The 27,346-nt window shown below is 40.9% G+C and overlaps 1 protein-coding gene across 1 annotated transcript in view; it reads right to left on the reverse strand.

The window, feature by feature from the left end:
* The window catches only part of FGD6 (FYVE, RhoGEF and PH domain containing 6), a gene marked incomplete at its 5' end in the record, with an annotated part of 70,264 nt that overhangs the window by 34,795 nt on the left and 8,123 nt on the right, over positions 1 to 27,346 (reverse strand). The window contains 4 exons of the mRNA XM_082007108.1: positions 4,652 to 4,682; positions 4,775 to 4,842; positions 7,650 to 7,797; positions 24,696 to 27,132. Of these exons, the coding sequence (XP_081863234.1) occupies positions 4,652 to 4,682; positions 4,775 to 4,842; positions 7,650 to 7,797; positions 24,696 to 27,132 (2,684 nt within the window). The remainder of the gene's footprint in view (positions 1 to 4,651; positions 4,683 to 4,774; positions 4,843 to 7,649; positions 7,798 to 24,695; positions 27,133 to 27,346) is intronic.

A 27,346-nucleotide genomic window follows, 5' to 3' on the forward strand; every position in this document is an offset into this window, starting at 1 on the left:
TACTGACCAGACTAAACCCTCGCTCAGCTGCTGACTGGGTTCAGCGCACCTTCAGGTATCTAATAGCTGAATGAAGATAATTTCAAATGGGTGAAATCAAAACTTGTTGCAAATTTAATTGGAAGAGAAAGAACTACATGATCTAAACACGGGCACGCATTTTACTCCAAAGGCTTCAACCAATATTCATCTTGGATCTCTTCTCCTAGAACATACCGTCAGCAAAGCAAAAATAAGCCATAATCCCTTCCGCTGAGGTACAACTTCCAGCTAAATACACCTGCAGATAGCTCAAATATCAGTTTAATTTAAGGAAAAAATATGTTTGCGCTTGGACGCTTTTCAAGGAACACACACACATCCTACAGGCGGGAGGAGGGAAAGGGGAGGAAGTTTGATGCTCTGGGGAACAGCCAGGCTGCTATATGTGACAAGCTGTAAACACGACTGCTAGGAATACAGCTACAGAAGACTTCACAAATACATCATTTAAAATATAAATAGGCAGTCTTAATTTTAATTAGACTATTAGCCATAGACTGTTAAGTTAAACTACAGTAACGATAGTTAATGAAGACCATGAGTAAATGTGGATCGCGACATTTTCAAACATAGAAGATTGCTTCTGGAAAGCTGCCAAGTAGTTCCACACTTTTTTCTCAGGTAGTAAAATCATTTATAAGGCTTTAACAATAAAATATAGTTAATTTTTTACAATAATCAATGATTTGACTGTGGCATATCCCCAGAATGTTATTTCAAGGAACAGCCTGGGTAGCAGACCAATGTTTTCTTCCAAACCAAAACTATTTCATTAGCTTTTTTAATAAGGTGACTGCAGCTGCAATTCATTATCTAATGCTTCAATCAGCAATTTTAAAGCACTTCATAGACTAAAAATTTATCAACATATTCACCACAGACTGGTCAAATATTAAAGTTTTACAGTTGGAGAAAAAGGAGTTGGAGGTTGAGAGAATTTTTCACAGCCAAACAGTAGGTCAGTTGAAAGCCAGGACTGGAGCGCTGGACTTCCTTTGCTCCAAACTATTTTATCCCTCAATATGCCCACTATTTTATTTTTCCAAATCTAGTATAAATTATTTTTCATAACATTTGGCTACAATGTACAAAAAAAATCTGAGTTTACTGTATATATATTTTTAATATATATATAATTTTGCAAATGTCTTCTGAAAACTGAAACATTAAAACAGAATTCCCCACTCTTGTAAGGGCCTCTGGAAGGACACACAATAGGGAAAAAAAAAGTTTGCCTTCTTATCTGCCTTCTCCAATAAGAGGCTGATCTCGTGCCTGCAGAAAAGTTACAGGTGCATCCTGACAACCTCCTACTTGCTCTCAGAGTCCTAATAAGGACAGAACTGGAGTGTAAGTCTGAAGCACAGATCTAAAGGCTCAGGCAAAAGCCTGCAGACCTAAGGTTTTCTTTACTTACACAGCACAGGGTCACACACTAAGCCCTGCAGTGGAAGGAGCCATCCCAAAAAGCATGTTCCTCTGCTGGACCAGAAGCCTCATTGCCCATACTGTATCAGGAGCAGGAAAACGAAATCAAAAAGGATGGTAGAAGAAAAAGAGTGGTGGGTTTTGGCAGAAGAACAAAATTAGGAACAAAAAAAGGACACGAAAGATGACAGGAAATAAGCCAGGCAGCTTGCCCTTACAGCCACGGGGTGCTGCTGAGGAGGTCCTCTCACCTGTGCAAAGCAAACCATTTCCAAATAATCCCACAAAAAATAAGTACAAATGGCACGATCCTGCCTTACTCCTTTTCCAGGAACACCAGGTGTTTTTTGGGCACAGAGCACCCCAGACAGGGATGACAAGCTTACTTGTTTTCTCTTCACTTATGTTTTACATCCAGTTCATGGTTCCTTTTTCCCCTGCATGTGCCCTTAGGGAAGAAGTAGCACTTCTCAACATCTTTTCAACTCTCCTTTACCCTCTGGAAGCCATGCATGAACCATCTCACGAAGATGCATACAGATGAGCTCGTTTGAATTAAGTCTCTTTGTTTTCAGGAGTTTCTAACAGCATTTTACTGGAATCTTGTAGTCTGAAAAAGCACTACAACAGTTAAGATAATACAGTGAATTCAAGATTACATCTAACATCTGATTCCTCCATCAAGCAACCCTATTCACCCAGTACGTTTGCGAGCGCGCCAGTGTGCAGAGCCAGTTAAGTCCTTTTTCTCTGTTAGGACCAGCTTATTTCATATTATAAAAGTGTCCTCCAAGTGTTTATCATTTTCTAGAGAACTTTTGTAGTCTGTCTTCAACAGAAGCAGCCAGGTATACTTACAAAGTGCGACAGTGTCCAAATAGGCAGGCACCCTGATACCTTGGAAGAGTTGCTCCACCTATCTTGACTTTGTCAATATAAAAGAAAAAAATGCTAAAAAAAAAAACATTCAGTGCTTCTTGTAACCAGTTTGCAGCCACATTCCCACCTTCTCAACTGCGTTAGTGACCATTTCAAATGTTCTAAGCAGCAGCAACTTGAAAACTTTTTCTTACATCAAAAAGCTGCTCCGTTCCCCGGCTGTACTAACCACGAGCTGCATTAACTGGCATTGGTAAGACAGACTGAGGAGAATAGCATTAATTTCAGATCACCACTAACGGAATTAGTCACTAAATTTCAAGTATTTACTCTTTGGAAAACCACTGATAGAGGGCTCAGAAGGTGTAATGGAGCCTCACCTGACCAGTCAAATCTTTCCTACGGGTAAAACAGTCCAGCCTAGAGACAACCTATGTTTTAATTCTAGAAATCTGTCAGAGGTTGCTTCACTGGCAGTTAGTAACCTTGACACTGAAGCTAGTAAACCAAAGTGGTTCAGTGCACGTGAAATCAAAAAGGATGGTTTTATTAACATTTAAATATTATCCCTAAGAAATATATGATTAAACAAACAGATTTAGTAACATCTGTGATGAACATACGCAAATCCTCAGGCATACCACTCTGTGGAAATAAAAAAATATGTTTCTGCAACCTTTATCAGATATGGCAATTTTTATTTAATGAAGAATGCACACACAGAGAGTCTGAAAACTGGTGCCCGCTCTGACAAGGACACTCACCAAGGTTCCCGCTGCAGGCCAATGGACAAGTTGAGGACAAAGTATTTCCTTGACCTCCAGCCTAGCATCCTCTCTGTTAGACCAGGCTGAATACATGTCGATTGTTATTGCTAGCCAAGAAAAACATTTCTAATGGTTTTTATTTGGCAACTAGAAACTAGCATTCTGTCATGAATAGAGTTGTAAGTTATCCAGCAACAAAGCAAAACACATCCTACAGCATTGTGCATTTACACTGTGCAGAAAACTATCCCAGAAGCTTCCTAAACTCCCTACTATTTTCCCTCTCTCACATTCTTCCTCCACTTGCCTGCATTCTCCTCACCACCAGGCTTTTCCTCCAGTACTGTGCATGTTACCTGGAGAACTGGTACACTGAAAAGCAGACACGCCTTTAAAATGTAAGTTCTATGCCTGAAAAATATGATAATTAAAAATAATATAGCTTAAAATTAGGACAACTCTATTCCTTTAATGGATATTTAAGCTTGAGTTCTGTACTAAAAACCACATTGAATATAAATTATATATTGGCCACAACTGCCCAACCCAGCTTTTAAAAACCAAGTTTGTGCAGAATAAGAAAATCAATTACTAAAATGCAAGACAAGAGAGGAATCAGCAAGTGGTGTGGTCAGTTTTTTGTTTCCGGAAAGATCTCTGTATTACAGGACTATATACATACGTCTCTAAGAGCCTTTGTTCCCGGTTTCACAGAACACGCTTCTCAAGAGACCGAGAATAGACCAACGCATCTGTTTGCAATATAGCCACTTCTATCGCCCAAGGAAAAAAAAAAAATCACTATGCTCGTACTTAATAGAGTCACAAAATGGTACAAACACATATCACTTAAAAGTCGACAGAAAACACATAGAACGGAGCTAGAGAAAGAAATTCTTCATCAATTTGCTATTATTGCCTTTTACACAGCATGTTTAACAGGTTAAGTGGTCTGCATAAGCATGGATTAAATACTTAACCCTTGCTGTGGACAACACATTGCACGTACTACAATCACAGCTGTGATCAGAAAGCAAGCATCTGTCAAAGAACTGCAGCCCCCAAAAATGTGCTGCCATGGTGATGGATGCACCATTAGAGCTAATTAGTTAGATTACCTAAAGAATGTGAATTTTTGTGCACCACTCCTAAAGGTAGCTTGTTCCTGCTTACCCCCGCAACTTTAAAAGTTATTCTAACCAAAGATTCTATTTTTGTTGCTATGGTACAAGCTGGCTTATAAATATGATGCTAATTAACATAAATGGACATATATTCCATTTGCAATATTCAAGCAATACCCCCACTGTGTTGGAAGGCTGCATACAGTAATCAAGAAGATGCAGAAGGAGCCACCAAAATATTCATCCATTGTATAAAATATGAAACTTTAAACTTCTGCTTAATTAGATTAATTTTTGTATTTTGAATATATAGACACAGCAGAAAAGCCACATTCACTATAATAAAGCCTAAACATAGAACATTAACAGATGAAACAAACAGAAGAGGAAACTTTTTTTTTTGGTACTTACAATGTGTAAGAGCTTTAACACATCCACAAACCTATTAGAAAAGCAAAAAAAAGCAAACAGTTACATTTTAATTGCCCAATTAAAAGAAACTGAGTAGCTGTTAAGTTTAACATTAACACTTACACTTTCTCTGAGCTCATGATCTCCTTGGCAATATGGTAAACCTTTGTTTTCTTTCCAGCTGCCTTACTCTGCAAATGAAATTATATGTTATACTGTGCACCTACTAAAACTGTTGTAACGATCATTTCAGGCTAGTAGTTCCTTAAATCCAATGAGGTTATTCTATGGTTATTTCTAATAAGAATGTTTTATAGTGCTTTGTAATCCTGGCTTTGAAATCTTCTGGTTTTTCAGGATCTCTAAGAAAATCAATTTAGCTTGTAGCTGGAAATGACAATGTTAGCTAGGAGTAGTTTTTATAACGCTATCAGCCTTTCTCTTTCATTATTACAGGAAGCACTGAAGCCCATAATGAATGAAGCCCTACCAAGTGACAAGTACTGGTTAGCAAAAGTAGTAAAGTATGGATAATATTTGTATATTATTTGATTTTTTTCCGATTAATACAGCAACGGTAATATTGGCAGTAAAGTCAAACGGGTTTCAGGAATATCTCAAAAGAAATACACGTTTTCTTTATTGAAAAAGATGATGAAGGGGGGGCGGGGAAATCACACTGAAGCGAAACGTCAGCTTCTGACAATCTACTAAAGGAGCTGCTGGAATACGTAGCAACCGCACTGCAAAGCTGTAGAAGAGTGAGCCTCATCATCTACCTGAGACACTGTGGAGATGATGTTGGTTTTTATGTGTACACGTTTGACTTCCAAAAAAACCAATGCCACTGTCCAACATCTAACAGAAGGAAGAGGTGTAACAAAGCAAAAGGGGGGTAGGTGTCACGATGCAGATGTGTTTTCTACGCAGTGTAACTCCCGTGTATAATTTCCCTCAGATAAAACATCTTTCTCCGTAACAGCTCTCATGGTTTGCCATATGCTTCTCTGCTGCCAGATGTCACCACATCTATTAGATACTCAGGCTTTCGTTTCAATGGGCTGCAAAGAGCAAGCGTGGATGAGGAGCGCTGAGACATCACAGGATATACGACGCAAGTGCGATGGAAGTCCTGGGGAGACTGCACGGAGGATGGTAGCATAATACAGGCATTGAACAATTTATCTAGAAAAGCAGATATCAGTGGCATTGCATATATGAACCTTGGGTTCATAAGCACTAATGCTGTGAGATTTGTCTGGAATTCAAGTCCTTCCCCGAACCTATAAACAAGTCTCAAGCGCTGGAAATCAAAAATGGAACCGATGATACTCCTAGGTTGGTTTTCATAATATCATTATATTCAAAATAAAAAATAAATCCAAATTAATTTTTCATTTGAATAGAATTGACACAGGGCTACATTAATAAGTTAAAATTCATTTCTTAATGTAATAATGTGGTATTGCATCACATATACATTATTTATTTTATATACTACATAGGCTTCTTCACACAGAGCTGGGATTTTACTTCTAAAATTAAACTTATTTTAAAAAAAGCCACTTAGATCTATCCAGTGAGGGTCGATCAGATTCAGGCAAGACTGTAACAGCCATCCCCAGGCCTCAGCGCCTCTTTAGGAAGCACAGCTGACAGGCTCCCGACAAGACTGAATTCACAAGTACCCCAGTTATGCAGAGCAAGGTATCTGCCATCGCTGCAGACGTGAGAGTTGCAAATGAGATGAAAATTAGTATTTTGAGAACAAGATGCTACCGCCAAACAATCACAAAACAAAATATCACGGTCTGTCTTCAACCCCATTTGAAAGACACTTCACATACCAGTCGGCACTGAAAAGGCCACTTTGCATTTGTTCAGCCAAAGATACCCCAGGCCCAAGGGCTGGTGTCAGGGCATCTACGATGGAGAAGTACGAAAGCGGGTATGCCCAAGGAGAGAGAAAGGACCCGCAGAACTTCATTTCATTCTAAGTAGTTAGCATTGTCTTACTGTTCTTCATCTGAAGAAGAAATAAGATTAAAATAGGGGAGATCATTCCAAGCTGGCACTCGCAGAAGCTAGCAGGCCAGACCTCAACCTCAACCCCAACAGTCAAGCGTGGCTTACTCTCCTCCGAGGGCCACAAGAGGTGGCTCTGCAACCCTACGAGGACAGGTCTCGTGCGCACACACCAATAGTCTTTCCACAGCACCAAAGGAGTAAAACAAGGAACTTCAACGTTGAAAGGCAGGTTGAGCCTTTTGTGTTTCACACCATTGAAAAGGAAGAATTAACAACTGGTTCAGCCATCTGTCCCCTGGGCGCCAAGCAGTGATTTGACCCATTAGCATGCAGAATCTGCAAATGCAGGAAAGCTGACTGCATGGTTATGGTTACTGGGACACAGCCTTTGCTGCATGGCCAAGACCCCCAAAATAGGACCATCCAGGCAAAACCACCGCTCCTGAGAGATTTTTCAGAAGGACCTTCTCAGACCTCACAACCTTCACCTGGCCCCTTTCCTTGGGCTTCACCAAAGCTGACAAATCAAAGGTTGATTTTAAATGTTCAGTGCCCAAGAGACACTGCACTCTAGGACCTGTGAGGCGTAGACAGCCTCATTAAAATGTATTTACAAGTCTCAAAACCGAATATCTCTAAACATATATCTGTGCATGTAGCTCTGTTAGAGGGACATGGTAGGCAGGTCTACAGCTCCACAACTCAGTGAAAGATTAAGAACAAATATGCCAGGCAACACACACTTTCTAGTGGGATATTTCTAAACTTGATCTCTTAATATCAGGCTAACGTACACATATTAAATTAAAATTTTAGAAGAACACCCCCCCACCACTAAACAGTAAGAATGACAAAAAGAAATATATGAAGTTACGTTGACTCAATGCCTTTTGTTTGAAAATATCCCATCAGAGTACAACTTACAAAATAGTGCAAGAGCGAGGAATAGCTTCGGAAGATAAAAAGATACCTGTTTATCTTCTTGAGGATCAGGCTCCCCTTTGCTGGAATCAGAATTTGTGTCATCATCTTCATCAGAGCTGTTCATAATATCTTCTTCATCTGACTGAAGATCTCCCATTACCACGTTAGTATGATTATGGTGTTCTTCTAAGGACCTAAAATTAAAACATGTGTAGTCGATAAACACACCAGACTTTTTTTTTTTTTTAATATGTAAAGAGCTTTCTGTTTTGCCCCACAATAAATGGTCTACTTGACATCAGAAACATTGAAAACAGTAGTGGGTAGTCTGAAGAGGACAACAACAGTGGCAGGCTTTTCCACAGTAGACTCATAACTCTGCAATGTTTTATCTATACTGGTATTGATACAATGCTCACGGACAGCGTTGACAACGCAGTACCTTTGGAGAATTTATGTTATTCTCGTCCATGAGAGTTTGCCTGACAGCAAAGTTTGATAATCTAGGCCCTTACTGCTATGTGCATGTAAGTGCAACATTTGTACAGTGTGCCAGAAGAAAGATCATAGCCGTTTTGATTCCTCTATCTCACAGCATCAGGACTTGTTCCAGATACGGTACTCAGACTAGAGCTTTCACTCTGAAATTTTAGATGCACATATATATATATACACACACACACACAAGGTTGTTTCTCAATGCATATGCTGAACGGCTGCATCAGGGATGGCAGTATTATAACCATTCTGTCTGATAATTCTTCTTAAAAAACAAGCAAGCAGAATCTTTTGTGATTAAAAACTCCCATTCCCCAGAGACAGACACTTTCCAGGTAGCTGTCAAAGCGATAAAATATAACCTTGTTCTGCTGCTGTACAATGATTATAGAGGTCTCTTCATTAGCTTCAGCCGTATTTGCAATACAGAAATTGCATGAGACAGGCACACAACCTTCTTCATCCAACTAGCCTTGACAACTTCAGTAGAGATTTAAGAAACGCAATTCTAGAAGAAAATTAAAAAGCAGGTAGGGAAAGATAAAGAAGGAAATAGAGACTAGAGGAAACAGAGCCTGAAGGTTTGGTGAAGTTACACAGAAACACAGCAAATTGCTGGGCTCCTACTTTTAATCCTTAAAAATATCTGATAGTTGCCAATTACGCTAAAGCTGCGTCTAAATTCACATAATCAGTGTTCAAGGCCTGCAAAAAGATGCTGGAATGCCACAGGCTTATTATGATATAAGTCAAAAGTGATTTGTTACCCTACAAAACAAAAAGCAAATCCAGAAACCCTTGTCCCCAAGCTGTTGCAGCCAGCAGAGACCTCACTGTGCTGATCAACACCTAATTTTGTGCAGGCAACATACATCCAGGCTACACATTGCTCCATAGAGCTGCCCTCTGCCTCCCTCTGCAAGGGACTGATATTTTCTTTTCCTAACTTTGAACCACAAGAAAGCAGGCATGGAGGGCAACTCTTCAGACTTGCCACCTCCACATGGGATAGTTACCACCACGAAAACCTGTCAGCATGGATCCCTGGGGGGGATCCATCCGTAGGAAGTGGCTGCTGGTAACCTGAATAGCAAAAGTAAAGAACACCAGCTATGTGAGGATGCTCCAGCAGTCACAGCAAGTTATTGATTACCCAATGCTCAACATAGATAAAAAAAAACCCAAACAAAAAAAAACCCAAAACAAAACAACACACAAATGCTGATCACAAATAGAAATGTATTTAGAGATTAAGACAAGATAAACCAGCCTGTGGACAGACCTTGGTCAGCCACGAAGACGCAGAAAAGATTAAAATAGCTTGGTTCTATTAAGACAACACAGGAAGGACATAGGAAACACCCAAGCAGTCGCTGTCCCCAGAACTGAATGTGGTGGAGGGAGGAAGGAGACTGCAAGCTCATCGCCGGGTTCAAACAAGACCCCGAGCCAAGACGGCAGCACCCGAGGTGCACAGACACAGTTATTTCAGTTTGGGAACTATCAGCTTCATGCAGAAAGAGAGCGTCCACCAGGGAGACGAACGCAGACGACAACAGTGCGTGCAGTACGCCAGGGACGGTTCCCACAGAGCCTCCACAAGCTTCAGGAAGGTGAAAAAGTCGCTTTACGCTGGAGCTTCCCCTGCGACTGCACTAGCAGGACAACAAGTAACTTGAGAAGTCTTACTAACTTCAGCAATCCAAAAAAATCCAAGTCTAGTCTATCTAATTCACAGTCAAATGACCTGTTGGCCTGAGAATGCTTATTTTAGCAGATGCCATCTCATATCCTTTTATTTTACAGATGACAGACATCTTTATTTCATCTGTAATATTACATGAGGTAGACATATCGCCCTACTTTATTTGAAACCTGCAACAGAAATAACTACTGCTACTTCTTCCTAAGCCCTTTATCTCTAACCACACTAGAATTAACTTTTTAGTCCCTTATCCATTAACATTTACTTTTGTTAATGTACATTTTATTGCCCTTTTACCTATCCTTAATATTTGTTTTAATTGTTGCTTTAATTTCCTTTAACTAGGATTCCTTCCCACGAAGAAAACATTACTTTCACACTTGTGAAATCACAATTCTTTTGCCTAAGCACATTCTACAGGATGCCCGCTCCCAGATTTTGCTATCATATTTCCATTTAAATGTTTCAGGGCAACTGTACCAACACTTAAAATTTTAGAAAACCTGCCCTTTTTGAAGTCAGAAACAAGCATATTTCTAGCTGAGGTTGTATTCTGCTTGCACAAAACAACTCTGTCACCACTGAAGGATGAAGATCAAACTAGTTGGCCTGCATTGGGTGAAGAACTGGCTTATATAATAGAAAGTTTCAGTAAAAAACTACTAAAAGTTTTTAATAATTAACTATTGATGATTTAGGATGTTTAGTAAGTGTCCACAGATGAGAGCCACACAGCACATACATTTTTTTCTTCCTGTGAATCACACCATCGTTTAAGGAGTAAGATCCTCTTCTTGCCTTTGCGGTGCGTATGCACCTAATATTTGTGTGAAGAAAACCATGAGAGCTGAAAGAACTATCTACCAAATCTCACCTACAATATCTGCCCCACCAGTCAAAGCACTCAAGAGTAACCCCTATACATCTTTACCCTGTATCCGCTCAGCTCACAGCGTAACACAGCCCTCAGGTTCTTTTCCTCAACATTTTCTTGAGGGATTTTTTTTGTGTGTTTTTTTTTTCCTGTTTTTTTTTTCCTTTTTTTTCTTTCTTTGTTTTTTAAAGAAAAACTGCAGCTGATTATTAAGTGATTAGTGATCAGATGTCAGCGCACACCCAGCCGTTTTCCAGAATCAAACAAGTCGCCAGTTCAGGGATAGGATACGACACCGTAGCCATGGGTAGATGCCCTCCTGGTGGTATCTGTGGTTGTGCCCTCTTCTTCAGAGGAGGTGGTGACAAAGTCACTGTGTTGATCTGCCTTTATCAACTATGTGCTGGAGAACATGTGACACTTCTTGTACCTCATGCCTTAACCTTTCATCATAAACACTATGGCTTTTCTGTTGGAACAGAAAGCAGTTTTGTAGTTACTCATTACTCTTTCTGTATTTTTACCTCTGAAGTCATCTATATCGTGTCTATATAGTTCTCTTAAAGTTATCTCTGGATGAAGTTAAATCCCTTGTAGCCTTTAAATGTGTTTGGAAAGAGTAGTAAATCTTTAAACAAATAAAATCTTTTCCACCACATATCAATTCCCCTTTTCCAAAATACCACAGGCATGCAGTAGTGGCTATTTTTAAGCAGCTGTTCTGATAGGTATTTTGGGGGTACTGTGAACTATCTCTATCTTGTTCCCTCTTCATCACGATTCTTTGTCCTACCCACAGCACTACCGAGAGAAACTTCTGCATTATCAGTCATGTGAAACACCATCACTGCCAACTCACTGTGCTGCCCACTGAGTAAGAATATCTTGCCGTATCTTGTGAGCAAGTTACCTAAATATAGATGTGGGGCTTTTTTGAGACATAAAATTAAGGGAGTGTTAGTTTGCTTCAGAATGGAGCAGTTTATGGGATGAAGCATATACATTGTGCTGTATTATCCTAATGCAATAGTAAAATACTAATGAAACAAAACATGCCAGTCCTAGTCATACATAGAGCAAGATAAGCTGTCAAAACTTAAGACTTGCCATCAAGCAATTCCAGACAGAAAAATAAATCCTACCCTAATCAGCATTAAAAATAAAACCTGCCTTCGAAAGATGACCAAGACTAGTTTGTTTGTATTATTGTAGCAGCTCCAAATAAGTGCCCTTTCAGGCACTGTTGATTTAGACACTGCCTAAGACACTGTAGCCCGAAGTCACAATTAACATTTCAGTCTCAGTTCCCAATTCATTTAGAAGGCAATTAGTATTTTAAGCTTAACTGAGACGATTCAGAGTGATTCCCTGCCATGCAATGCCCCAACATTCAGTATTTTACAGTCCATTGGGATTACGGTGATGCTAACACATGAAGTAACTACTATAAAGCAAGTTTTTACAGCTCCAAAGTATTTGTTAAAGTAGATTCATCCATGCTGCTGCTTTACACACATTTCCTTCTGATCTTCATTATTTTTAGAGGCATTTTTCTGCTTCCAGTAAGTAATCAAAAATATGTAGGAATGGTGAATGAACAGAAGTTTGCTCACAACACTCAGCTCTCTTTTCTCATCCTTTTGTTATTTTAAAAGGAGTGTCCAATTCAACTCTGCTTTTTGCAGGAGTGTTGCAGAATCTTTATCGTTCTTCTGTCTCTTCCTCCTGTATTTCATTGCTGGTTTTTGTTGGTGTTTTTTATTTTTTTTTTAAGAAAGCCTTCAACACACAGGCAAAATTATACAAACTGAAGTTCCTACTCAACTAAGACATACACACCAAAACATCAGAGTATGCTTATTGGCTCTATAATATTTAATCTCAAATCCTTTCTGTATTGTTACAGCATTTCACAATCCTTTCACAGCTGCTTGCATCTCAGCTTCCCTCCAGAGAGGTAACAATTACTACTGCTGTTCATCCATTTTCAGTTTTTAATATCACCAGTCCCTGCAGTCAATTTCAATAATTAAGGCATGTTCAACTGCTTTTTTTTTTAAGACCTAAAAGCACACTGGCTCTCTGTGGAGATAATAGCTGGTAAGGCTGTTATATTTTTTTCATAGTGCCTCATACTTCTAACAGCTGCAGGTAAGGCAGCAAGCCTCATTGACTGATTCCCTCAATGGATCCTAGTTCTACGCTTCTGGGAAACCCCATGCATAAAAGACTTAAAGGGGGGGGGGGGGGGGGAAGAAAAAAATGTTCTATAGCACCTTTTGTTACGTTCTATCTAAATTCAGAATCTCTCTTTTGAAGTAGAAAGAAAGGCTATAAAGATAGAAATCAAGTTAAGATCCCAAAACAATTTAGGAAGCAATTATCTGATTTGGGTGCTCAACACACCAGAAGGTGCTCTTGGAAAGCCAAAGCAAAAGTGAAATTACTGCTTGGTTAATAATTGCTTGATTTTGTTCAGTGAACTTCCTTTTGCTTTAATTTAATACTTGTTATTTAAGACAGTTCAATGTCTTTATCTAATATTTATGTACTGCAGGTTTTTGGAAAAAAGGCAATCAGTTCTAGAAAGCAAACATACTCAACACAATGATGAGTACTAACCAAGATCACTAGTCAGCTCCTGCGGAAGTTTTAAGAAAATATATGATGGGATTAGTGATCAGCAAGATTAATAAAGGTATCAATTAACGTACTTTTTGGATGGGTTACATTTTGCTGTAATACCTCAGCTCCACAACCATCTTGAAGAAGCCAACATCAGCACCTGTTTCCTTTTGCAAACCCGTCTGGAAAGCATAAAGATGAACTTAATATCACTCCAGATGCACCTGGACCCCAACCCATCATATTCACCTCATCATTTAAACTTCAGATTCTCTGAACGACAGTGACTGTCTCATATTATAGCTAAAAAAATCCCCTCCCTCATTGTCCTCTTCGTGTGCCCCTGGTTTTCATTTCTCCCTCAGGCATACCAGACCATTAAGCAGCAAATGAGGATGAAATGCAGCCTGGACCAGGTGGCTTACTTATCTGAGTTATTCCTACAGCATCAGTTACCTCTCTGGTTTAATGACAGACACAGAGCTGGGAAGAGCTGAAGCTGAGATCACCTCTCTCCTCTCTAGGTGTAGTGGACAGTGCGAGAAAGGCTGTTGGATACCGCTGCGGCTCTCGCAGTGCTGGCTTGGCTGCCAGCACTGAGGACCGGTTGCCTTATTGCAGCCAAGCTGCTTGGGCTTCAACTTCTCTGCCAAAAATGGTGGTTTTTTCACAGCGAGAGCGCAAGACAGCAAGGTGTCCTCTCAAATCCTCTCAAACAGGATTTTAAAAAACAGCACTGAAGTTATGCCATTGGTTCTTCTGCAGTGACAAGTCCATGATTTCAGTAAGTTCTTCATATTACTAGGACCAATAACAACAAAAAAGGCAACAGACTTGGGGTTTTTATTGGGCTGCTGCTAAGGAGCATGATGGCATCTTGACGGGATCCCCTTTATTTGTATTTCTTAAGACCACCTCAGCAGTTCATGCTTGTGACGTTCATCAGTTCATTTTGCAAGCTACCCTTCCGTAAGCGGCAGGGCTGAGGAACGACACGGGCCTCTACAACAGTCTTTAAAAAAAAAAAAAGCACCACAAAACAAGAGGCAAACAAGCTACATCAATTAATCCACCATCACTGTTGCGCTATATTCTCGCTGGGCTGGTTAGGAAACTTCAAGGATACAGTTACAAACATAAACTCTCTTCAAGAATCACTGCCGGAAAACAGAAGCAACCTGCGTCCAGTCAGGCAACTCCAACTCACAAATGTTTTGTGCATGTCGGGTTACTTTTTCAAACTGCAATTTAAAGACTTCACGAATTCAAACAGAACCATTTTAAGCACTATCATGTGTAGTGTATGCACGCATAAGCATCTACGTATTTTATAGGAAGTCAGGATCCTTGACAAACGTGACAGGCTGTCAAAAGAGAAGCTCAAGACAATCTGTTTTGGTCCAGAGCCGCTTGTACTTCGAAAGCCGCCCGCTGCCTGCCGGGCAAAGGGCTGGCTGCAGGGAGAGGCCGGGTGGGAATGCCGGGCGTTTGCTCCTGCCAAGAGAAACACCAAGCACTACCCTCTTTCTCCCGGCCTCCACCTCTGGCACTCCCTGCTCACACCTGGGCTTGCTGGGTGAGGAGGACCTCGCCAGCACTGCTGAGAGCCGCCATGGCGTTTAGCCTGTCAGATCATGCCACCGGCAGCTCCTTCTATACTTGGCCGAGCATGTTGCAAACTGCAACACCTGACTTGCTGGAACCAAGTTATCCTGGTGTTTGCAGCCAGCAGCGTTCAGTTCAGCGTTTTGTCACCCTCACGCCAAGACAGCGCTTACTTCTTTCCTCAAGAAGGAGAAAAAAAATCTGACTCTCATTCTAAGCAAAAATAAGCAAGGCATTTGTCATATGTGTTTCACACGTCATAAATTTTGTACCTTTTTTTTTTTTTTTTTTTAAAGCAATCTGTTCTGTCAGTCACCCTTACTTCAGGCACACCATGATCAGTACTTGCGCACATACTTTGTTGAACAATTTTAAAAAGCACGGTTTGAAAAAGGTGCAGACGGCTCTCAGATTATCTCCATATTTAGCTACGGTTTGAAAACACGAGCTCCCGTGGCCAGAGGCGCCCGAGGTCCCCTCATGGCAGCCTCCCATGCTCGCAGGAGCGATCTTCAGCGAGATCATTTGTTGACAATTCCTCAACCCCTCGGAAAGTTCAACATAAACACACACGCATGCTTCAGATACTTCCACACCCACCATAGAAAAGCCACAGTAGGGGTAAAAAAAAAAGAGAGAGAGAGGTGTCTCAGTTTTAAACGTCCTCGAGAAAACCGGTGCCCGCAACACGCCATTGCTCCCGAGCCACTGGGGCATGGCCGCCCTCGTGAGAAGCAGGAGAGACGGTCGCGTGGCCCTGGCTCCGCTGGGGTGGCCTCAGCAAAAGTGCCAAAAAGGAGATTATGCCAATGTAGCAGGGATTTAAACCCATGCCTGGAGACCTGTACAGGGGAAGGAGTCGCTCCATCAGTTCGTCCCTTCTCCACTCAAAGCTGCGAGGGATTACCTGTCTCCCCGGGTAGGTAAAGCAGGAATTCTTTGCAGAATTCACAGCTTTTTGCATTCCCTTATTAATGCTTCTTTCCAGCGCTACTTCATAGGGAGAGCTGCATATCAGCAATGCTCGCAGCCAAGACTTTTGGAAAAACCTCCTGGCACGGAAGTGAAAACAAACGATATAAAACAGGACCACCGAAATACAATGCTCATTTACAGTCAGGACTTGCTGTTCTAACCTCTCAATTCACAAAACAGACCCTAGTGGAAAAATGTTTACTGGGAAAGGAGAGCAAGATCAGAAAAAACAAAAAGTTTTATTTTCCAGTCACATAAAAAACCCTCACAAAAACCACCAATGCAACTCCAGCACACACTGAATAGACTTCTGGAAAACTATAATAAAAATGTGACAAAAACCCCAAACCAAATGCATCAAATAGGAAAGGGAAATCATAGACCAAGTGAGAACCAAATCTCCTATTAATACCCATTTCAAACAAAATTGACTTTACCTTGCCAGAGCTACCATGACATTCCAATGTTCAACTACTTCAGCTCCACTAAAATCAAAGTTAATGCCAGGCCCTAAATATTTTCTGCATTGACTGATCACTATTTTCATGCCTTTTTTTGGTGACTTTACCCCTGAAATCAGGGCTGTAATACCTCCCTTCAAAAAGTTGCTCCTTCAATTTAGAAATAATGCACAACCTATTGCACTCTATTTTTTTACACGTCAGATACCTAGAAGATGACAAAAGAAAGCTAAATAGTACAGTATTCAAAAGGTAGTCACTTAGATTTAAAATAAACATAGAGTGACTTAACTCTTCAACACACAACTGTCTGCACGCACAGGAGCTGATGCAGCTTCCTGGGTAATCTGCTGAAAAGCAGAGGTTGAAATAGTTTGGTTGAAACCAACAGTCACTAGCTAAAAACTCTGAGCTGTTTGCAAGATTAGACTTGTGCTCTCTCTTCCTCTAATCTTTTGCACAGATTAGAAGAATGGGATTTATACGCTTGTTCTGAACTTCTCAGCTCATCTCAAAATCAGTACAGAACACCCTACCAGGAACACCACTGAGGGAAAAAAAACCAACAACAACAAAACTGAAAAATTAATTGAACTCTGCACCGTTGAAATCACCAAGCCGTAAGGCTGAGGTTGTAGATATCAAAATGGCAGTTTTGATAAAAACTTTTATTTATTTACATGCATGTTAGACATTTTTTTAGTCCACTTCTGCTTGAGTGGAAAAGTTTTTCAGAAGCACAAAGATACTTTAAGGAAAAATTAAAACTTGTGTAAACTTTGTATTTTTAAACGAAACTTCTTGGATTCTAGCACCTAAAATAAAACCTGCATTCCATTAACCTAAATTTTGTCTACTGCATTGAAACAACATAGCTGCATAGTTTTGTAAGTCTATTCATTAAAACATCTTTAACTGGATCAAATATAAATGTCAGGTAAATGAGGCATATTAATATCACTGTTGGCATTTAAATAAAAACTGAAGTTAATATTTTGATTGCTTGCTTTCCCAACATTTATTTTATGTCCCAAAATATCTTACTGTTTTACATATACAATTACATTAGCCCTTGCTGCACTTAAAATATCACCTTACAAACCGGAGTACGATGGAGCTTCACAAGCACATTTCCTGAGCCAATGCTGAAAATAACCTACAGGAAAAGGCTGTTGTTGAGCATATAAATGGGTCTTTCATCAATTCTCATGTCACATTTGACTCTCCATTCGACATCTGAGATACTCTCTGCAGCTACGTTTTGTTAACCTGCAATTCGTACCACGGCTGGCAAAGCGGAGACAGAGCGCGCGTGTCGGAGGCAGGGGAGAAGGGCCAACATCCAGTGGCAAATGCGCAGTGTTAACTTAGCTTCCCCCATCTTAAGGAAAAGGAAACACATATAAAGAACACCGAAACTAGGAAAAAAACAAATGTGGAATAAAAGAGGAAAGAAAAAGATAAAGCAGTGGCGATTAATTCAAGAACGTGCGTGACACCCGAGTTCCTGTTATCCATGAACAGGGGGGTTAGGAAGCAGGCTAAAGGACGCCGGGTTTGCAGCGTGCCACTTTGCTTACTTCAGGCTCCCACACATCACACTAAGCCGCCCTCCGGCCTCAAGGCGAGAGTGACACCCCGAGCCGAGGCGACGTCACCAGGAGGAAGGACGAGGACATCCTCGTATTGTACCGGGGAGGGGGGGGATTGATGGGAATAGCACAGTTAGGGCATTTTTGCCGTTTGCAGTGAGACCTTCTTCAGGGGGAAACAAAGGACAGCACAGTTTATCGTTTGGTTCGTAACAAACATTGCATTTACGCTCAAAACGGCTCTTTTAATGCACACGGACCGCACATGCTCCGAGGTTAACGTGCCGTAATTTTCTAGGCTGCGCAAGACGGCGACAGAAGTAACCGCAAACCTCCTGGGGAATGGCAGCGGGATTTGCCCAGCAGCCGGGCAATTTGCCGGCCTCACCGCCGCCGCACCATCAGCCTGCTCCCTTCTCGCACATCAAGCACAACCAGCCCCAACGATACTCTGTAAAGAGGTAACTTCAAGAACTTAAACCACGTCTATTTTATGTAGCGCTTGTAACACCGTCCAATAAATTAGAAGCCTGTCATTACTGCACTTCCGACTGTCAAAAGTTTCTGTGTCCACTGCTTCAGCCAGATCGCCCTCTTACCAAAATCAACTGGGGGTCCTTGAAAAGAGGGATGAAAGAAATACCAAAGCCACTCAGAAGACAAAAATTCTCTTTCACGGCAATATTGGAGATCTTCATGACTGCTTTCGTTTCATAAGACCTTTCGAACCTTTTCAAGACTGGACTGTATAGAACGGACTTGGTATTGGAAAAATGCAGTTCTCCAAGTCTTTTCTCTCCCTCATTGGAGAGAGTGAGCATCAGACCTCGCAAGCTTTCTTGACATCAAAACAGATGAAATCAGCACATCTCAAACACATTTGGATGAGAATGTGTCACTATTCTTTTAAAGCAGGAAAGTTCCTATTTATTCAGACTTAAGGAAAAAAAACCAAAAACAAAAGGGATTGGAGTACTTCTCCCAGATCGCTTTAGAAGATTCAAGTATTTTCCCAGAGTGCATATCTTCTTCTTATAATATAGGCATTTTATTTCAGGTTGTTTCAGGTTGTATAGCAGACTAAACTATAAAGCTGCACAACCGAAAGCCACCCTAAAACTAAGGAAAACTCCTTCTCTTACTGGAAAAGCAGATCATGGAGACACTGACTTGCATAAAGATTCTTGCAAGGAAAGAAAAAAAAAACAAACCAAAACACACAAAACCAGAACACCCCATATGCTTTCCTGAGCAAAAAAATTCACTGCAAGTCTTTCATGTAGTTTCACAAGCTACCCCAGTAGTACAAACTAATTAACTCCACACTGCAAAACAGGCAGGATAATTCCAGCCCTAAGGTCAGTGATTTGACTAAGCCTTGGAAAAGAGAAGGAGCCCTGAGAGCGGTGTGCGACCCCAGGATAAGGGACCCGCCATCTGCGATTCCTTCCCGGACCTTGTGTCAGAACATCAATATTCCCCAGCAGCACTGCTACCAATATTTCCATTTCTCGACAACTTGGACTGTGATTAGACACCCCAATGTCCATAAAATAGCAAAGCATGACGAGTCAGCAAGACAGCACGCTCCTTATGTCTGGTAGCCAAGAGCTGCTTTGTCCGTTGCCCTGCTCCCGAGCGCCAGAGCTGGGACCGCCAGATCGGCTTCGCATTCAGCCTCGCGGGGGACGGGAAGCGGAGATCTGAGCCATCTGACTCACTCTTTACTGACAAGCCCTCGGAGCTGGCAGAAGCCTACCAGCTGCATAACATGCACGTGAGAAAAGGAGGCAGGGAGGGCCAGAGAAAAAGGCAAGCTCAAGGAAGCAGAATATAAAAAAGAAAGCCAGTGACAACACATGACTGAAGATAACGAAGCCTGATAGGAAACCTAAACAGCGTATTATCAAAACAATTCCATTAAAACCCAAGGTACAATTGCAGAGAAAGAATTTAACATACAACTAAGGATGGCAAAAGCCAGCTAGAAGCACAGAGGGTACTGGAAGACAGGACAAGACTGCAGAGCTGATGAAGGAAAAGGAACCTGCCTTCTTCAGGTCAGAAACTAATCCATTATCATCTTTAAGAAGCAGCCGAAATCCAAAAAGTCCACCTACCTGACCTCTACTTACCAGGAAATTCTATCCTTTAATACAATTCAGTAAAAAGAAAATGTATTTTTTAATGTATAAATATAACACCTTCAATACCTAAAATATATTTTGTGCATTCAAATCTTAGTATAAGTATTTAAAAACTGCTTTTAAATACTATTTAGACCCTGCAGTATCTTATAAATTTAGTGTTTCTCTTGAAATGTTTTTCAATGGGCATTTTGCAATTGTAAAAACAACAACAAACAACCTTCCCTAACGTAGCCAATCCCTAAACAACACCACATTTATCTGGTGCAATACTGCTCAACCCTAACAAAATTCAGTACATCAAAGAGGAATATGTCTCATTGCATTTAGTGCAAAGTGCTTAACCACACAGATTTCAATACTAAATTCAATATTCCAGGAAGGCTTTCATGGACACTTAATTAACCTCTGGGGACTCAGTCACCAAAGCAGAATTTAGTCCGGAAAACTAAACTTACATTTTGCATTGAGATGTGAATGTCTGGAAAACCAATGGATTATTCGAAACCAGCAGGGGTGGGGAAAATAGGAAGCAGTATTTAATTAAACCAACATTAAGAGCTCAAAGGATTGTTGTCACATGGCACTCCCTCCCGCTCCAGACCTCTCCGAAGAAAAATCCTAGCTGGAAACACAATGACAACGACACAGCTCGTAACAATCAATTAGCAGCCATGTACATTTGCAACATCTTGAAGGAACAGCCAAAAGCAGCCAGTAAATACAGTGTGCTGTTCCCCGAAGGGTGAAGGAGCAGACTCACTCAACCTGAAGGACAATTCCCTTGCCTAGAACAACTTAACAAATACCAAAAGGAAACCCACAAGATCCAGAAAAGTTTACGTTTCTGTTTTCTGCAGCACGACAGATCTTCCAAGGCATGTTCATTGTTCCTTTGAATCTTTACATTACTGGACAAATTTTATTTTTGGTTTTAAGGAAGATTTTTCTGTCCTCCTCAGAATAAAGGTCTATCACTAACAACAGGATAACTAATGCATAAATATTTCTCTTTCATTAGAAGGCTTTAAAAAAAATGAGGTTACTTCAAAACACAACCATTTCAACCACCAGTCTCTGACAACATTAAAATGAATTGTGGCCGTACGGGCAGCACTGACTTTTCACCTCCCTTTTCAGGCCTGTACCATTCATTTCTCAAAAAAACAAACCCAAAGACCTGCTTTCCCTGTTGTTATCTGCAACTGGATAATGATATTTAAATCTTCTGTAACATTTAACAGTGCATTTTCTGTCCCACAGCATCTATTCCACTCACTTTGTTTTCAGAGTCCTCATAATAATGCATTCACCTTCATTATCTGTTTTAAATTGGTAGTCAAACAATTGACTTTTTGTCCTACCAAATAGGAGAACATTTATTGAGAACATTCCCCTGAACTACTTAAAACAAAGAAAACCCATCAGCAGCATCTGTCCCACCTCAGTGGTTCACACACTGTTATCAGGACCCTGGTTCTCTTCCTCACAAAGCCATGCCCACCTTCAGTACAAGGGAGGGTCACATCAAATAACTCAAAATTAAAGTGTAAGTGACAACTGACACCTCACCGTTAACTACCCAGGCCCGCCGTTTGCATTTATGTCCCTGTGGGAAGGCCCAAGCAAACTAAATGTATCTGAATTTAAGAAGACATACGAATTTAGGATAAGAGTGTCAGAAACTATTACCGTTCTCCATTAAAGCATACTGGTTTCACCAGATGGGACTGGGAGGAAATTCCTCAGTAACCACCGAAGCACTGGGTACAGTATGAAAATTTTATTTCTTCCTCCAGAAAGAAATGTAACATGGGGTGAAGACACCACCAAACTCTTCTGGTAATGGCAAGCCTGGAATTCAGACTTAATATACTGCATATGTGCTACCATGACTAGAAGTGCAGGCAACCAGCCTATGAATTTCTCAGGAGAATGATCTCATTTGTACGTTGGCTTTAATCGTAGGATAATTTGCTTTGAGATCCCCATTAGCAGTGCATTACAAGATTTTTATGTGCCATGATCTATGAAAAAGAGCTAAGTGCGTGTTCTGACAGGCCGGGGAAAAACACGAGCGGTAATTATTTCAACATCATCAGCACTGTTTCTCTAACCGGTTTTGTAATACCACCTGGCCCAGGAAATGATAAAAAGCTCTTAAAGAATTATGCAGAAAAGGTAAGACAATATTGATAAAGAAGATCCAAAGGATTTGAGGTAACAATGAACGGGAAAACTGGAGCAGCTGCCCTGCCTGGCTCCGTCTGGGTGAGGACCTTTACACCTCCCAAACCAGAGCCAAAATGAATACCTGTACCTGCTCTGGCAGCGGCAGCTGATCCAGGTCAGGAGACCACTGCCCCGCTGTGTCCCTTCTTCTCCCAGGGATTTCTTTGTTCCCTGAGAGCTACTGAAGTAACTGCACGCATTACTTGTTTCCTAAGGCAGTTTCTGACTATGTAATCTAGTTTAAAATAAACACTTACATAAAGTGTTCTGTGTATGGTTATAGTGCGCTTTTAAAAACAACACAAAGCCAGTTATGTCAAGAACATCCAGCTTAGAGAGCAGCTACAGTTGCAGAGGTACCAGGGTGCAAGAGATCATTTAAACCCTTAAAAAAACATTGGTACTGGGGAAGGTTTGTGTAGAGAGGGAATAACTACAAACCTCTCACACTTAGCCGGGTCAAAAAACTACAGAATTTCACTCAAGGAGCAACTGCAGTCTCATGCCTACCACACTTCATATAGCAAAACAGGCCTTTTCTTTTCCAAAAGCAAAGACATACATTCACCTGACCCAGAACCACAATACAAATCAAAATAGATCGCATAAACACGTAAAATATATCCTTATTTAAGTTTGGTCTCACCCTTCTTAGGTAAATCAATTCAAGGGAATACTAAGAGAGTATGGTCAAAAACCCCCAAAAGATACCTGAAGATTAGACTTAAACAAAAAGCATACACTCAGTCAGGAACTTAAACTCTACCAAGACAAAACCAAGAAACACCCTACTGTAAACAAGAAAAATACTCAACAACTACATGAACAAATATACTAATACCGAGCCCATAACCAGAAAGCCTACTTCCCATGATAAGGCTTCATGCTTTCCATCGAACAGTCCAATGCTGAGGATATCGCCTCTATAAACAGTTGTTAACACAGGCTGCCACCTAAAAGATTTGTCCCCTCCCATATAAAAGGGCATGCTCTCCTAAAGAATGGCCAGCTCTCAGATTCTTTGGAGCATGCATTTGCCACACACACATCCAAAATGAGGTGAAGCTTAGTAACTCTCAGTGAAAAATGAAATGTGACTAGCTCATTTATTCCTGTCAATACACGTATATTCTCAACAGTGTAAAGACGTTTGCTGGGGACTATGAAATACACAGGCTGCGTATTTCATTCAAATCTTTTATTGCTGGTTTGAGGTAAATCTTGAGGATCTGTAAGACCAACTGATTAGCTGAAGCTAAGAAATTAAATAATACTGTACTGGGTCAAAACAATGCTTCACCTGTTACCACACTCTGGGAGCGTGTACTCAGGGAGAACATACGAGCTTGGCCACTCTCTGTGGCCCACTCCTCTTCCTGGCATCCACAATCCCAGTATTAGATATTAAAACATCTGTTCCTGCCTATTCCATTCAGCATCTGTTTTGGACATATCTGTGAATCAGTCCAATCCCTTTTTGAATCTGCTGATATTATCTGCCTCCACAACTTCCTAAGACAACGAAACACAGCGGCAACCTGCAGACTCACCAAACCTCATCTTTCAGTAATATCCTGTGTGAGTCACGCAGAACTCGCGCACTACTACTAACCTTTGCTGAGAGCAGAGGGAGATACAGAAGACTCATTGTAGTCAGGGAGAGGCAATATCTTTTGTATACCCAAAAAGCTTTCAAGACAAAGCTTGTCTGCTTTTCACAGATCTATTAGCTGATCTAAAAATATATCAATTCCCCATGCACTCTGTGGACGCTTATTCAAGTTCATCCTAAGACTGTGGTAAGGTTCATTCCTCCCTATTTAAGTATTCTTGGATACAAATACATGACTGTATCTGATTTGCTTTAAATCTGGAAAAGCACATACATTAATTTCCCAAATTTTTCTCATATATGAAGAGTAACTAGCCAAGTTAACAAGCAATAGGACAAGGGGAAATGGCCTCAAGTTGTGCCAGGGGAGGTTTAGATTGGATATTAGGAAAAATTTCTTCACCAAAAGGGTTGTCAAGCACTGGAACAGGCTGCCCAGGGAAGTGCTTGATTCACCACCTCTGGAGGTATTTAAAAGATATGTAGATGTGGCGCTTAGGGACACTGAAGTGGTGGATGTGGTAGTGCTGGATTAACAGTTGGACTCAATCTTAAAGGCCTTTTCCAATCTAAAAGATTCTATGATTTTTCCTTTTCGCTCTTTGCCAAGCACAGTTTTCAAAACACCAACAGCATATAGTCAACACCACCTGTCCTGCTGAAATTTAACAAAAGGGGTACAGCCTCTCAAGTTATCATCTAAACATGTTTACAAACAACAGAGTTTCAATGGAGCTGTTTAACTCCTCTTTTCTCTGTATTTTACCTGCCAAGTCTCAAATGCCTGCTTGTAGCTTCACAAGGCTCCTCAACCTCATAGAAGCCAGGGCTCTGGTCTTCCACACTGCTCGAGTTCTGCCATTCAAAAGAGAGATTTCTCCCAGCACCCATAGCAAAAGGCAGGTTCTCATACTCAGGTATTTCTTCATAGTGACGCACGTTCTCATACTCTGGAGCACAAGTGCTGGTTACAGAATTCAAATGCATTTGTGACAAGTTCTCTCCCAACAGCACATGCCCATCTAAAGACTCCACCCTTTGATTGCTTTGCATCTCAGGTTGACTTCTGTTTCTCTGCCTCTTCTGTAAAGTTGGACTACTTATTTCTACAGAATGCACCTTGGCAGATTTAGCTTTCCTTTCACTGCCTACAGATGCTACATTCCGGTTGCTACCACTTCCATACCCATCCCCAGTGGAAAGGTCAGAAATAGCACTATCCACTGACTGGCTGCCTTTAGACAGAAATTTTTGGAAGTCACTTTTCATTAAGCAAACTGACAGTTTCATGTTGAGAAACTTTTTCAAGCTATTTTTCTTCTGATGGTCTTTGGAAGGTTTGTCTGTCCTTTCCACATCCACGGAAGAGAGAGATTTGGCCCTAGGCTTTGTCACAACAGTCAAGTGGTTGAAGTTGGTAGCCATGTTAGCAGTTTTTAATGATTCACAATTTCCTGAAAATGGAAGAATAGGATGAGGTAACTTCCAGACGGGTTTCTCAGAAGAACGTTTGGGTATGTCACAGGATGACACTGTGCCTTGCTCCTTGGCTGGTGGTCGTGTGAAGTGAGATCCTTCCAGAACATTGTTCGATTTGTCCTCACTGGAGGTGTAAGAACTTTTCTCCACAAGCTCTGCTGATGCAGCTTTTTTCAGCAGGCCAGCAGCTGGCAGGCTGTGCCTCTGTGGTTTCTTAGGAACAATTCTTGGAGAACTTTCATCCTTTCTTTTAACTTCTTTATCTTCTGATTTTTGTGGGGAAACATGGAGGCTATTTGAAGCAGATGAGTGCTGACCGCCAGTTAATTTGAGTTGCTTTGGCAAACTCATGGACAAAGTATCACATCTGACAAAGTTAGTCCTTTTGTCCACAGCATCTAGCATACCGGCATCATCTGTCATCTCATCCATGGAGTTAACTAAGTTATGGTCTGCATCTAAAGAACATTCAACACTTTCCACCAAATCAGATGTTTTGTATGACAACTGAGGCAAAAGATTTTGTGAAGTTGACTCTTCCATAGCAGGTTCCTTCACCTGATGCATTTTGTCTGCATTGCTTTGAGTTATCTCACATTTTTCAGGATGAAGCATGTCTGTATTATTGTTATAACAAACACTTTGACCAAGGATATTAATTTTTGCTGGCTTTTTAAAGCTTTGTTCCACAAGCCCAAAGGAATCTTTCACTGAATTAAGTGGTTCCTTTGTTCCTTCTCCTGTGGTGTCTATGCCGTCCTGACGGACTAGACATGCAGCACGTGGCTTTCTTGGCTTAGGGATAGGAAGAACTTTTGGGCTCAAGACTGCAGATGTTTCGGAGGAGGTTTTATCAGCATCTGCTTTCATATCCATTTCACCTGAAAATGTACTATTGCTACTTAAATTTTCATTTTCCAGGATTTCCTGGTCCAATGGGCAAGAGCAACTGTGGTTATTTCCAGTCAAACTAGGACAAATTTCAGACATCTGAAACACATCAGCAGTGAGTTTACCATCAATATTTTGTTGCTTCCCTTTAGCTACTTCAGAAGACAACGAAGACTGTACAAGTTCCATAAACTCTATTTTAACATTGTTCTTGAAACTGCTACCATGCCCTTTGTCAAGTTTGTCTGCACACCTGTGCCTCACAGGACTGCTGTTAGGAAATACACTATGAGTTAGAACATCCTTAAGTTTCTCTTCCAAAATGCTGGCTTTTAAAACCACCTGATTTCTATTTGTCAGTTTTTCATTGTGACTGTCCCCCAGAGCTAGTGCAGTTTTTTCACCGACCTTGATGTTCTCCAAGTTTTCAAAGTGCTCAAAAATGATCTGATTTTTACAGGTGTTGTCCCCATTTCCAAGTTTATGAAGGCATTCAAATTTGCAAGATGACACTGGTAGAATATATGCTGTGTTATCAGTACTGCCTTCCGAGGCTTCATTTTTATAGTTCAAGTGGTGTAGAGTTTGAGAAGAATCTCCCCTGTGCTCCTCAAAGCTTTTTGTACTTTTTCGTGTAAATGATGGAGGTTTAACTTCTGGAACGGAGGAACTCTTGAGAACCTTTGGTTTCGGTGCAATTGCTGGCTTGGTTTTCCTTGCTACTTGTATAACACCAGAAAGTACAACATCGGGCTTCGGTGCAACAGGTGGAGGCGTCGCCTTGTGTCCTACCACAAATTTTGGTTTGGGGGCCACCGGTGGCTTCTTAATTTCTAGGAAGGATGGAAAACAAAGACTTTAGTCACCATCAGCCCACAGAACAACTTCACCTGCACTGCAGTATCATTAGGAGTTTTGTAACACTTAAATCACATGATCTACAGGATCTTAGTGCTTGTATATATACAATTTTCTCCTACAAGCATGCCTGCCTCTCTACCACCGCTTTTTTACTAGTTGCCTTTCTTCATTCTAGCAGGCACAATC

The sequence above is a fragment of the Phaethon aethereus genome (assembly GCF_964289735.1).
Source record: "Phaethon aethereus genome assembly, chromosome: 1".
Classification (NCBI taxonomy): Eukaryota; Metazoa; Chordata; class Aves; order Phaethontiformes; family Phaethontidae; genus Phaethon; species Phaethon aethereus.